Here is a 13,918-nt window from a genome sequence, read left to right on the forward strand (position 1 = left end):
GGACACCCAGCGGGGCAGAGGCCAGAGACCCCAGGGGCAGCTGCACTCCAGGTCAGGGCGGCCGGAGGACGTGGCTTGCAGGCCCAGGGCTTCCCAGCCAAGCTCCCCGCGGGGCTCCTCTCCCCACCGCAGCTGCCCGCAGGGCGCAGGTGGCCGCGGAGGGCGGGCCGGGGCTGCGCCGGGGCGCCGAGGACGCGGCCCGAGTCCCCGCCCCTGCCCCCGTCCCGGCTGACCGCGCGCCCGCCGCGCCGCCTTCTGGTTCCTGTAGTCCGCCGGGGCGCGCGCGAGGCCGCCTGCAGGAGTCCAGGTACAGCGCCGGCACGGCGGGGTCTGCAGGGTGCCGAGACCCCCGCGTCAAGGCCGGGGCGCGGGCTGGCGTCTGGCTGCGCCCGCGGGGCTGGGGCTGCAGCGCGGAGGCTCCCCCCGGTGCGGCTCCCCCCGGTGGGCTCCCCTTTGGCCGGGCCGCCGGCGGCGGGGGGCGCGTGCCGAGCCGGGCGCGGGTCCAGGGCGCTCCGGGCGGGGTTCTGTCGGCCGCAGAACGACTTCCTCCAGGCCAAGTTCCTGGCGCCGCGCCGCGTTCCGGGGCCGCCCACGCGCCCGCGTGGGAAAGCTGGCTAGCGGTCCGCGCAGCGCGAAAGGCGGCTCGGAGGGCACCACGTGGTCCCTCACGTGGCCGGTGCCCCCGCCTGTGCCCGCTCTCGGAGGCCGGCTGTGCGTGGAGCCCGCCTTCTGGGGCAGGGGCGGGATAAAGGCCTCGAGCTGCCCCGCTCTCCGAGCTCCCGAAAGGCGGGCCGACAAGCGCCCACCCTCCTGCAGCCCGGAACCCGAATGGCGTCTCGCCTGCTGCCCGGCGCTGGCGGCCAGGGAGCGGCGCCGCGTTTGGGTTCGCATCGCGGCTTGCTTTCCTTGCTCGGGTGGCTCTAATTCACTTGCGGGGGGTGGGGGGCTACGTTGGCCCGAGCTCTGGGTTTGGAATTGGGGCCAGGCCGCTTGCATTCCTTCTCCAGGTGTGCTGAGCGCTCCGGAACCTCTCAGCCCGTGCCCCGAGGGGAGGGTGTTGCTTGCGTTGGCCAACAGCTGGCCCTGGCCCTCCCCAAGGGCGTGAGTGGGGGCAGTTGCCAGAGAGGGTGGTGGGAGATACCAGGTCTGACCTCCTGCCTGCTTTCTGCCCTGTGTGGGGGGAGGTGGGACTGGGTGGGATCAGGTGACCAGGAGCACAGGACCCCGGGTCCATCCCAGTGTGTCCGGTGGGGTGTCAGGCCTGCCCGGAGAGCTGGCCGGGAGCCAGCTGCAGAGTGGAGTCGGCTCGGCGGAGTTGGCTTCAAGTTCTTTGCAGGTGGAGCGGGAGGGGGGCGGTGCACCTGTTCTGCTGACGGGGCAGCCTGCGTTTCCATCCTTGAGCAGCCTAAGGGGTGTCTTTCCACCCTGGGGTTTTGTTGCTTGTGTGTGGAGCTGACCCCTGGCAGGGAAGCTGCCCTGAGAGATGGGGAGGGGGGAGGGAGGTGCACGTCCAGCCTGGGGTTCACCTCTGCTGCCCCACTCCAATCCAACAGGTCTCCCTCCACTGTGTTCTCCACCTGCTGCCAGGGAGGGTGGTTGGAGACTGCCTGGTCCTGGGGGACGGGGGGTCCATGGCTGCCCCTGCCCTGCCTGCCAGGTCTCATTGGTGCTTGCTCTCTGTGGGAGCGGGGCCTGACCCTGCTTGCACAGCAGCTGGAAGCCTGCGGGCACCCACATCCCTGGGCCGACAGGGCCCTGTGCAGCCCCAGAGGAGGCCAGCTGAGCGCCTGTCAGAGCCCAAGCCCTCCCAAGGCGGAGGGGCAGGCTCAGGGTGGGTCAGCTGGGAGACACTGAGGCTCCTGGGTGCTCTGTCAGTGCAGCCTGTCCCTGCTGCTCCAGGGGGTCTGGACCCGTGCCCAGGCCAGCTCTAGTCTGCAGGCACTGGGCAGAGCCATCCCTCCTCCCCAGGTGTGGCCAGTGCCCTCTGGGTTACCTGGGGGCAGCTGGAGGGCAGCATCCTGGCTGTTCCCAGACCTGCTGCGTCAGGGCGGGCACACGGAGCAGAGAACCCCTCCCCGCCGTCACCCCCCCAACCCAAGTGGATGGTGTGCGGCTGGCCCAGGCAGTGGGAGTCCTCTGCAGGGCTTCCCAGGACCCTCCCTCACCTCCTGCTTCCTGCAGCACCCCTTGTTGCTCCTGCTTTTCTACACTGAGCCTGGGGAGGGCGGGCTGGCAGGGGCCTGGCAGGCCTGGGGGCTCCCTCCCACGTGGGGTACCTGGGAAGGGTGGGCCGGCTGGGGCCTGGCAGTTCTGGGGGGCTCCCTCCCACGTGGGGCACCTGGGGAGAGTAGGCTAGCAGGGGCCTGGCAGGCCTGGGGGCTCCCTCCCACATGGGGTACCTGGGGAGGGTGGGCCGGCAGGGGCCTGGCAGGCCTGGAGGCCCCCTCCCACATGGGGTACCTGGGGAGGGTGGGCCGGCAGGGGCCTGGCAGGCCTGGGGGCTCCCTCCCACGCGGGGTACCTGGGGAGGGTGGGCCGGCTGGGGCCTGGCAGTTCTGGGGGGCTCCCTCCCACATGGGGTGCCTGGGCCACATGGGGCGGGAACTCTGCCAGCTTGGATGGGTTCTGAGCAGGCAGTACTGCCTGTCCTGGGCAGGCCTGTTGCCCCTGAGCCGAGGCGGACACCTGACAGGTTGCATTTTGGTGGGCCTTATCTGCGAGCCTGGCACACAGCATCCTGTAATGGAAGGGGTAGTTCCACAACAGATCACTCCCTTGATGGTTGTGCCTCTGCCCACCGGGCCTACTGGCATGTGAGCCCCTCCCCTGGGCAGGCCAGTGGACACGCAGCTGGGGGACAAGATGGGCTCTGGAAGTCACGGGGACCTTGCCTTTGCCAGTCTTGGATGTTCAGGTGCTTTGGGGTGCCAGCTCTGTCTCCTAGCCCAGCTTCTGGCTGCTTCTCTCTAGGGACCTGCCACCTCCCAGGCCCCAGGGCCCCTGGGTTCTGTCAGGACCTGTGCTGGGTGCTCTGTCATCCCTGCCTGAGCCTCAGTCTCCTTCCTGGGTGCTGTTGGACCCCATAGGGCCCTTCTGGCTTCCTCTGCAGCATCACTCAGGGCTGGACTCCCAGGAGGGGTTGGTCCCCTGTGTGTGGCTCGCATGTCCAGCCACTCACTGCTGAACCCTGGTGCAGAATCTGCTGCCCAGAGGCCCCGACCCGGCAGCTGCTGCTGCACTCTGGCCTTCCCCGCCCAAACTGGAGGTTTAACCCTGTGCATCTGTCTGATGAGGTCAGTGAGCTAATCTGGCTTCCTGAGTACTCCAGCTCCCCCTTGGTGGCTTCCGTGTGCTTTGGCCTCAGAGACCCTGGAGGTGGTGCCAGCCTGGGCTCGGTCCAGCTGCGGCACATGGGCTGGGGCTGTGGCCTTCCTCACTGTGCCCTTCCTTCCAGGTGGACCGGCTCCCGCATGCCCCTTGGCACGGCCCGGAGCCTCAAGCAGCATGGCGCCATCCAGCGAGGACCCCAAGTCAGACCCCAAGTTGGCCCTCAAGTCAGACCCTGAGCCGGACCCCACGTCGGACCCCGTGTCCGAGCCCGAGCCGAGCCGCGAGCTGCGGTCCTGGCACTGTCTGGTGTTCTACCTGTGTTTCTACGGCTTCATGGCACAGATGCGGCCCGGGGAGAGCTTCATCACGCCCTACCTGCTGGGGCCCGACAAGAACTTCACGCGGGCGCAGGCACGTACGTCAGGCTGGGCCCTGTGTCCTTGCAGCGGGCTCGTGGGTCCCTGCTGGGGCTGTGTGTGTGTTGACTGGGGACGCCTCCCCACCCCCACTCCTCAGGCCCGCTGCCCAGCTGTGCCGGTGACAGTCCTGGGCCAGCCGCAGCGTCCAGCAGAGACTTGGCAGCTCCAGAGGGTCCTGATGAGGCCTTAGAACAAACAGGTCAGCAATGTTCTGTGGGGGCAGCAGGGCCAGGCACACCTGGAGGGAGTCCTTCCTGGCCTGGCTGTGTCCCCGCGAAGCAGTGTGGGGGCAAGCTGTGCCTGCAGCCCACCCGCTCAGACGCCCCTGCCCCCAGCCTGTGCTGGCCAGGGGTGCAGCCTCTCCCCCTCGCGACTAGAGCTGTGGAGCCCAGTGGCAGCCCCCGTGATGCAGTGTGACCGTGCTGGCCCTGCCCAGCTCAGCCAGGTCGTTTCCCAGTGAGGCCTGGGGTGCCGAGGAGGCCCCTGGCCATGGCATCTTGCCATGTACCTTCTGGCAGCTGTGTGCAGGATTGAGGGGTAGGCAGGGCTGGGCCTGTGCGGGCCGCATTCCTGTCCTCAGGGGACTGGTTCAAGGAATGTTCCAGAAGCCTTGGGGTGGGCCAGGGTCCAACTGACCTGGGCTGGAGTTGACTGCTGACCCCCAGGGAGTGCTCCTGCTGCCCCTACGGCATGCAGCCAGCTCCCCCAGATGCAGGTGGCAGTGCCTGTCAGGCCGCTATCCCCCGGGGCTGGGCGGGTCCACCCGCGTGGCAGAGATGAGACTGTCACTTACGACCTGCTATAATCATAATCGCTCTCCATGTCACGTAAAAGACAAGGCACCCAGCTGTCCCAGTGAGCAGTAGCTGGAGTCGGGACCAGGTCCAGGGCGCAGCCCAGGTGCCCCACACTACCCCTGCAGCTGTGAGTCTCCCTCCCTGGCCCTGGGGTTGTGTGGGATGGAGCCTAGCTATGGCGTGTGGCTGAGACGCCACCCCTGGCTGGAGCAGTGCAGAGAGCTGCCCCGCTCTGTCATGCCCGACCTGGGCAGCTGGCCCTTGCTGAGTCCCTTTCTGCTGACCCCCTGCACACAGCCAGCTGCTGGTCCAGCTGCCTTTGACCTGGCCCTGCTGTCCCTCTGAGTCCCCAGTTGTCCATGGTGACTTCTGCTACAGCCTCTTTCCAGGCCCTGGGGGCTTGGTCTGCTACAGACCAGTCCTGCACCTGCATGCTGTTACCTGATGCCAGGCGTCCCAGGGAGGCAGGGGGAGGCTGCCAGGACAGAGCGCGCCCCCAGCCACCAGCACTCAGCCCTGCTCACGGCCCGCCCTCCCTGCTGCAGGTCACCAACGAGATCCTGCCCGTGTTGTCCTACTCGTACATGGCGGTGCTGGTGCCGGTCTTCCTGCTGACGGACCTGCTGCGCTACACGCCCGTCCTGGTGCTGCAGGTGCTCAGCTTCATCGGCGTGTGGCTGCTGCTGCTGCTGGGCCGCTCGGTTCTGCACATGCAGCTCATGGAGCTCTGCTACGGCGTGACCATGGCCGCCCGCGTCGCCTACTCCTCCTACATCTTCTCCCTGGTCAGCCCCGCCCGCTACCAGCGCATGGCTGGCTACTCGCGGACCGCCGTGCTGCTGGGCGTCTTCACCAGCTCCGTGCTGGGCCAGCTGCTGGTCACTGTGGCCCGGGTCACCTTCAGCGTGCTCAACACTGTCTCGCTGGCCTTCCTCGTCTTCAGCCTGGTCCTCGCCCTCTTCCTCAAACGGCCCCGGCGCAGCCTCTTCTTCCACCGCCCGGCGCCCACCTGTGGGGCCACGCCTGCAGAACTGGCCCAGATATGCCCTGGCCCTGGCCCGGGCCCACGGGCGGGTGGCAAGCTGGAACAGGCACTGGTGGCCTTCCGGGACTGCGTGCTGGTGCGCATGCTGCGGGAGCTGGGAATCGGCCTGCGGCAGCCGCAGCTCCGCCTCTGGTCCCTGTGGTGGGTCTTCAACTCGGCCGGCTACTACCTCATCGTCTACTACGTGCACATCTGGTGGAATGAGGTTGACCGGCTCACCGGCGTTAGCCACAGCTACAACGGCGCTGCCGATGCCACCTCCACGCTGCTGGGTACGTGGGGCCGCGCTGCCCCCCCAGGCTCCCCTCGCCCCAGCACCTGCCCTCTGCCCTGTCGGGTCCTGAGTCCCGCCTCCCCTCAGGGGCCGCCACATCCTTCACTGCTGGCTTCGTGAAGATCCGCTGGGCGCTGTGGGCGAAGCTGGTCATCGCGGGTGTCACCGCCTTTCAGGCTGGGCTCATCTGCATCATGATGAACACGTATAACATCTGGCTCTGCTATGCCACGTTTGTGCTGTTCCGCGGGGCCTACCAGTTCCTGGTGCCCATTGCCACGTGAGTACAGAAGGGCCTTCTGAAGGTCCCATCCCCGTCCTCCCCACACTCCCACTTTGACCTGATCCAGTTCCAGCTGCCCTCTGCCCAGGTGCCAGGGAGCCAGCGGTCTCCACCCGCGGCCGTCGCAGCACCTGACGGGGCACCCTGCCTTGCCTTCCCAGACCCTCTGGCTCTCTTCTCGCCTGGCACCCTGGTCTTGGTGCCACAGTCCACATACACATGTTCCTGAGGCCCTGATGGGGCTGAGGGGAGAAGCATGCAGGCTCGTGCAGCATGTGTGCACACCTGTCATCTGCATATGAACACACACCACAGCCATCACTACACACACTACAGCCGCCACTACACACACACACACACCACAGCCACCACTACATACACACACTCACCACAGCCACCACTAGACACACACACCCCACAGCCACTACACACACACACACCACAGCCACCACTGCACACACACCACACAACCACTACATACACACACACACCCCACAGCCACTACACACACACACACCACAGCCACCACTGCACACACACCACACAACCACTACATACACACACCCCACAGCCACTACACACACACACACACCACAGCCATCACTACACACACTACAGCCGCCACTACACACACACACACACCACAGCCACCACTACATACACACACACCACAGCCACCACTGCACACACACACCACACAACCACTACATACACACACACACCCCACAGCCACTACACACACACACACACCACAGCCACCACTGCACACACACCACACAGCCACTACACACACACACACCACAGCCGCCACTACACACACACACACCACAGCCACTACATACACACACCACAGCCACCACTACACACACACACACACCACAGCCACCACTACACACACACACACACACCACAGCCACCACTACACACACACACCACAGCCACCACTACACACACACACACACACCACAGCCACCACTACACACACACACATCATCATCACCACTGCACACACACACACACAACCACTACACACACCACACAACCACTACATACACACACACACCACAGCCACCTCTACACACACACACCACAGCCACCACTAACACACACACCACAGCCACCACTACACACACACACCACAGCCACCACTACACACACACACACACACACCACAGCCACTACACACACACACACACCACAGCCACCACTACACACACACACCACAGCCACCACTGCACACACACACACACCACAGCCACCTCTACACACACACACCACAGCCACCACTACAGACACACACACACACCACAGCCACCACTACACACACACACACACCACAGCCACCACTACACACACACACACACCACAGCCACCACTACACACACACACACACCACAGCCACCTCTACACACACACACACCACAGCCACCTCTACACACACACACACACCACAGCCACCACTACACACACACACACCACAGCCACCACTACACACACACACACACCACAGCCACCACTACACACACACACACCACAGCCACCTCTACACACACACACACCACAGCCACCTCTACACACACACACACACCACAGCCACCACTACACACACACACACACCACAGCCACCACTACACACACACACACCACAGCCACCACTACACACACACACACCACAGCCACCTCTACACACACACACCACAGCCACCACTACACACACACACCACAGCCACCTCTACACACACACACCACAGCCACCACTACACACACACACCACAGCCACCACTACACACACACACCAACCACAGCCACCACTGCATACACACACATCATCATCACCACTGCACACACACACACACACACAACCACTACACACACCACACAACCACTACATACACACACACACACCACAGCCACCACTACACACACACACACACACCACAGCCACCTCTACACACACACACACCACAGCCACCACTACACACACACACACCACAGCCACCACTACACACACACACACCACAGCCACCACTGCACACACACACACACCACAGCCACCACTACACACACACACACACCACAGCCACCACTACACACACACACACACCACAGCCACCACTACACACACACACACACCACAGCCACCTCTACACACACACACACACACCACAGCCACCTCTACACACACACACACACACCACAGCCACCACTACACACACACACACACACCACAGCCACCACTACACACACACACACCACAGCCACCACTACACACACACACACACCACAGCCACCTCTACACACACACACCACAGCCACCACTACACACACACACCACAGCCACCACTACACACACACACCACAGCCACCACTACACACACACACACCACAGCCACCACTACACACACACACACACCACAGCCACCACTACACACACACACCAACCACAGCCACCACTGCATACACACACATCATCATCACCACTGCACACACACACACACACAACCACTACATACACCACACAACCACTACATACACACACACACACACACACCACAGCCACCACTGCATACATACACACCACACACCATCGCTACACACACACACCATCACTGCACATACACCCCACACACAGCTGCCTGCTTTCTATCCTGGGTTCCTTGGTACTTCTGGCTCCTCTTCCGGGGATTCCCTAGGCCCGGCCTCCCTCCCTTTTTGGCCTGGGAGTAGCCAGCCGCCTCAGCCTGCTTCTCCTTGGTGCTTCCTCCTGTGCTTGTGTGTGTCCTGGCCTTGGCTGTACTCCATGGCAGGCTGGGATGAGCAGTTCAACCCTCTAGTGCCTGGGTTGTTTCAGGACAACTGTTCCTGCTAGGGGCACCCCCATTCCCCCTCACCCCCCACCTGCCACAGAGCTCAGCTATTGCTCATTCCTCACCTGAGCCCAGTTCCTGCCCGGGGCTGGACCAGGGCATAGCCAGGAGCCCAGAGCTTCCTCTGGGTCTCCTGCATGGGTGCAGGGGCACTGAGGACTTGGGCAGCCCCCCACTGCTTTCCCAGGCACATGAACAGGGAGCTGGATGGGAAGTGGAGCAGCTGCCCAGTGGGGACAGGGCTGTGCCCTGGGTCCCAGGGTTGGATTTCGCGACATGCTCAGCGTGTCTCCAGGTATATTTGCGTTGGCTGCTGTCCTGCAGGAGGCTGACTGTCTGTTCTTCCTGCCCAGGTTCCAGATTGCATCCGCGCTCTCCAAGGAGCTCTGCGCCCTGTTCTTTGGCATCAACACATTCCTGGCCACCATCCTGAAGACACTCATCACCCTCATCGTCTCCGACAAGCGCGGCCTCGGGCTGCAAGTGCATGAGCAGGTGGGCCCTGCGGTCTCCATCAGGGAGGAGAGACCCCCGGTCTCCCATCAGGGAGGGTCTGCCTTGGGCCTGCAGGGCCTCCCAATGCCCGCCTAACCTGAACCCAGCTACAGGCAGGCCGGGTTGTCCTGTGGGCCATGCTGGATCACGCTGGGCCAATGAGGATGAGTGGGGTTTCACCTGGGCACTGGGTAGGTAAGTTACGAGCACGCCTTTGCCTGGCCAGGCACCACCTCGTGCTGCCTACCTGGGCCCAGGCGTGGGCCTCTGGGTCCCTTGCGTGCACCCCGTAGGGTCAACGAGGTCGCGTCAGGGCTGCTGCAGCTGGCAGATGCGAGCACAGAGGGGCGTGGCACTGGCCACCAGGGGACACAGGTGTCCTCGGCCGGTGAGACAGTCTTGCCCACCTGGCAGGCACCTCTGCAGTGGGCTGGCTACTCTGAGGAGACTGGAGGGCCAGCCTGTGTGGGCCTGTGACTGCCATGTCCACCTGAGGCCAGTGGCTGCCAGGAACCAACGGGGCTATCCCTGGGGGGCGGTCAGCCCTTCCCCGTCCTCAGCCTGTGCCAGGCGTTGGGGCCTTCACCTGGGCTGGGTCAGTGTCAATCCCGTGGGAGGCCAAGCATGCTGGACAGGTGGCAGGCGAGAGGGGCTGGCCCAGGGTCCTGATCACCGTCCTTCCTATGTCTTGGCCAAGCCCAGAAGTGGGCACTCCGACCGTGCAGGGACCACAGCTGCCCTCAGTGCCCCCAGTGTGTGTGTCTCTGCACTCTGTGTATGTACCCCAGTGTGTCTGCACCCCGTGTCCCTGCGCCTGTGTGCCCCTCCCCCACACTCTGCAAGGGCTCCTGTTTCATGAGGAATCCTTAGAGATTTGCTCCCTCTCATCGTCCGTTTGTTTCTTGTGAGAAATCGTATTTAATTGTAGGAGAGTGTCTGGTGGGGACGGGTGGTGAGCGGGGAGCGAGAATGCTTCCATTCAGTAATTCACTCTGCAAATGGCTGCAGTGGCCAGGCCTTGGGCAGCAGCTCCATCCGGGTGCCCTCTGTGGGTGCAGGGGCCCGGCCCCCAAGCTGTCATGGCCGCCTCCTCGCCCGCAGGTCGGAGCTGGGTGGGAAGTCGATGCGGAGCCACTGCCCTGGAAAGCAGTGGCATATGCCGCCCCTCCACCTCTCTTCATTTCTCTCAGAGGTCCATGCGGTGCCTCTGTGTTCTGGAAACTTCTGTGGGTGGGCTTCGTTCTCTGGCTGGGGTTCCACTGCTGGATTCAGATCTTGCTGGTGGCTCATGTTACGGTGTGAAGCCTGAGAACTTCCAGATGCTTTGAGTTCATTTAGCTATTGGAATGGCGGAGAGACGCGGGCGTCTTCCATCTGTGGGTCACTGCCTGGATGCTCACGGTAGCTGGGCTGGGCCAGTCTGCAACAGCGGCCGGGAGCTCCATGCAGGTCTCCCACGGGATGGCACACAGTTCCTGTGGGCATCTCATGGGCTCGGCCTGGAGCCAGCGTTGGCCTTGGCAGGCAGCTGTAGTGTTGCCCGCAGTCCGTGGCCTTGGCTTCAAGTCTGGTTTGCTGACACCAAGACTCTGTGTGGTGTTGGCTGTGCCTGGAGCAGCTTGGCATGGGGAGTGTCCTGGGTCTGTGTCAGCCATGGCTGTGCCAATGGGCAGCTCACACTGGCTCACTGTCCTGCAGTCCCAGGAGAGCCGACCAGTCCAGAGCCCCCTATCCTCGGTTCCACAGGTGTCTGCTGTGGGCTTCCTTAAGGCCCAGTGTGCACCTGCGGGGCCAGGTCGACAGCAGTGGGTGTGTGCTCATGTGATCAGAGCTGTGTCCGCATGGTTAACTTTCTGCATGGCCGGCTGTGTCCATGTGGTTAACTGTGTTGGTGTGGCCATCTGTGTCTGGTTAACTCTCCACGTGGTCAGCTGTTTTCATGTGGTCCAGTTTGGCCATGCTGACTGCTTTACCATGGCAGGATTTTGTAGGTTCCTTTGGACCCCAGGTGGCCCTCTGTCATGTGCAGGCCGTGGGTAGGTTCCTTCAGGCCCTCCTGTCATGTGCAGGCCGTGGGTAGGTTCCTTCAGGCCCCCCCTGTCATGTGCAGGCCGTGGGTAGGTTCCTTAGGACCCCAGGTGGGCACCCGTGCTGTTTGGCTCCGTGGCTCTTTCCTGCTGCAGTGCACAGGCAACAGCTTGGTTTCCTTGTTTCTGGTCCTTTCTAGAAAGTTCTCGAGACGAGAGCTATGGAGACTGGTTGGAGGCTCCCTTGTAGCCACGTGGTCGGTGGTCAGCTCCGTCTTCCTGGGCTGAGTTTTGGGTTACTTTCTGATCTCTGAGACCCATGATGACTTCCCCATCTTCCTCCTGTCACTGGTTTGTTAGATTCTTCTGTGACAGAGCACGCGTTCTGGGGGCAGGACTGGCGAGGAGGGCATGCTGAGAGCACAGCCTTGGGGCCAACTCCCGGACTCCCGTCCTGTCCGTGTTTAACGCAGTAGGTTGCGCCTCAGGACCCAGGTTGGCCGTTCGTCCTTCCCTTTCTGTTGCCTGTGCTGCAGTGTGGGGTGTGTGTGTGTGTGTGTGTGTGTGTGTGTGTGTATGTTGGTGCGTGCCCTGTGTCTCCCTTGTGCGCATTTCCTGTGTCACGGTGGCGTGTCTGGCGTGCTCGGTGTACGTTTCCTGTGTCATGGTGGCGTGTCTGGCGTGCTCGGTGTGCATTTCCTGTGTCATGGTGGCATGTCTGGCCTGCTGGGTGTGCATTTCCTGTGTCAGTGGTGTGTCTGGCGTGCTCAGTGTGCATTTCCTGTGTCAGTGGTGTGTCTGGCGTGCTCAGTGTGCATTTCCTGTGGCTGCATCTGGTGTTTTCTGACATCTGCAGTATAGAAATACTGCCTCATTGGATGTCACCGTGTCTTCCCTGGCACATGGACAAAGGTGTGTTACAAGGTTCTGGAAGGCAGTGGGTATTCAGCTTACACCTTCAGCTGGGGTGCCTGGGTCTGGTTCTGGCTCGGACACTAGCTTGCCAAGGCCGACCTTGGGCCATCCAGGGCTGAGCCAAGCGCTCCTGGAAACGCTGCATGGAGCGCCTTGTTCAGCGCCATGGTGTCACTTTTTGGTTTCATCCCCTCATGGCGTTCTTGGGCTTTCCCCTCTGTGGAGCAGCCTCGTGTGGCCATGGCATCCAACACTGGTCCCAGCACGACTCCCCTGTTCAGAGAACCACCACGATTTCTGGCAGATCTGCTGGGACAGCCTCCTCTCCCAACACCTTGACTGCCTCTGCCTCCTGGAGGTGGCATCTCACCCGCGAGCCGGTGGCGTATCCCTGTTGCAGTTTCTGTGGATGAGCCACGTGGTGGGGAAGGCTGTGGCGCTGTGGGCTTGTCCTCCTGGATTCTTGGCACCCGGACCTGCAGGTCTGGAGTGCTCCCCGCAACCTCCTGTGCCGCCATCTCCCTAGGGCTCCTGTTCACCTGCTCTGTGTGCAGCACTGTGCAATTTCGTGGTGCCTCGCTGCATCCCTGCTGTGAGCTCAGCCCCTGCTGTGGGCGGCTGATGTCTCCAGGCCGCTGCCCTGGGCAGGGCCCCATGCTGGCCACCAGCAGCAGTGTCCTCCCTGCAGCCTGGCGAGGGCGGTGGGGTGCCTCTCGCTCAACTCAGGAAGGGTCCTGTGTTTGCGCTGCATTGCGTGGGCTCAGCCCCAGACCTTGAGCACCACCTGGGAGCTCTGGCATCCGCAGAGCTAGGTGGGGTCACGGGAGGGAGAGGCTGCCTTGTGTGAGGCTGAGCTCCCTGGGCATTCTGCTCACCCTCATGGGTCCTCCTGGGATTCTGCGGCCGCCCAGGGCAGTGACGGCTGAAGCAGCCGCATCCCAGCCCCCCACCTGGCCACTCTCTTGCAGTTCAAAGTCTACTTCGGGTACTTCCTGGTGCTGACCATCGCCTACGCCTTAGGGGCCCTGCTGGACTTCCTGTGGCACATGGCTGCCACCAACCGGTGCCAATGGCCCAGGAGCTGCAGAGCCCGGAGAAACCACCGCAAGGACCATGCGTGCTGGACACTGCCCCGCCCCTCCTCCCCAGGGACCGAGCGGAGCATGGACCTGTGTGAGGTGAAGGCCTGACCCTCTGGGACACCCCAGCCCACCCTCAGCTGTGTAACAGTCTCTCCCCGCAGCGCAGGCAGCCCTGGCCAACTCTGGCCAGGCACCACGGAGCCCTTGCTGCGAAGGACACTCCTGCAGCCCCTCTGGAGGCCACAGGCTGGCCCTGTACAGGGCTGCCGCTGCATGGAGCCCAGCCCAGGGCACTTTAGCACAGGCCCTGACCAAACTGTGACATCCTTGGGTAACGACTTGAACAACGTGCTGGTCTTTTTAAATAAAACCAGGAACCACACT

At 63.0% G+C, this 13,918-nt stretch overlaps 1 protein-coding gene across 4 annotated transcripts; it reads left to right on the plus strand.

The window, feature by feature from the left end:
- The first annotated feature begins 232 nt into the window (after positions 1–232).
- Positions 233–13,836, plus strand: SLC19A1 (solute carrier family 19 member 1). Of its 4 annotated transcripts, none has more exons than XM_058661210.1 (6): positions 233–307; positions 3,455–3,741; positions 5,092–5,863; positions 5,953–6,145; positions 9,369–9,510; positions 13,421–13,836. In XM_058661210.1, the coding sequence occupies exons 2-6, from the start codon at positions 3,505–3,507 to the stop codon at positions 13,640–13,642; spliced, it is 1,566 nt and encodes a 521-aa protein (XP_058517193.1). In that variant the 5' UTR covers positions 233–307; positions 3,455–3,504; the 3' UTR covers positions 13,643–13,836. The 4 variants fall into 4 exon arrangements, with proteins under 4 accessions (XP_058517193.1, XP_058517194.1, XP_058517191.1 ...); XM_058661211.1 differs by lacking the exon at positions 233–307 and adding an exon at positions 773–883 and having other exon boundaries at positions 3,455–3,745; XM_058661208.1 differs by lacking the exon at positions 233–307 and adding an exon at positions 773–883.
- The last annotated feature ends 82 nt before the right edge of the window (positions 13,837–13,918 follow it).

Source organism: Ochotona princeps, chromosome 3 (assembly GCF_030435755.1).
Source record: "Ochotona princeps isolate mOchPri1 chromosome 3, mOchPri1.hap1, whole genome shotgun sequence".
In the NCBI taxonomy this organism is placed as follows: domain Eukaryota; kingdom Metazoa; phylum Chordata; class Mammalia; order Lagomorpha; family Ochotonidae; genus Ochotona; species Ochotona princeps.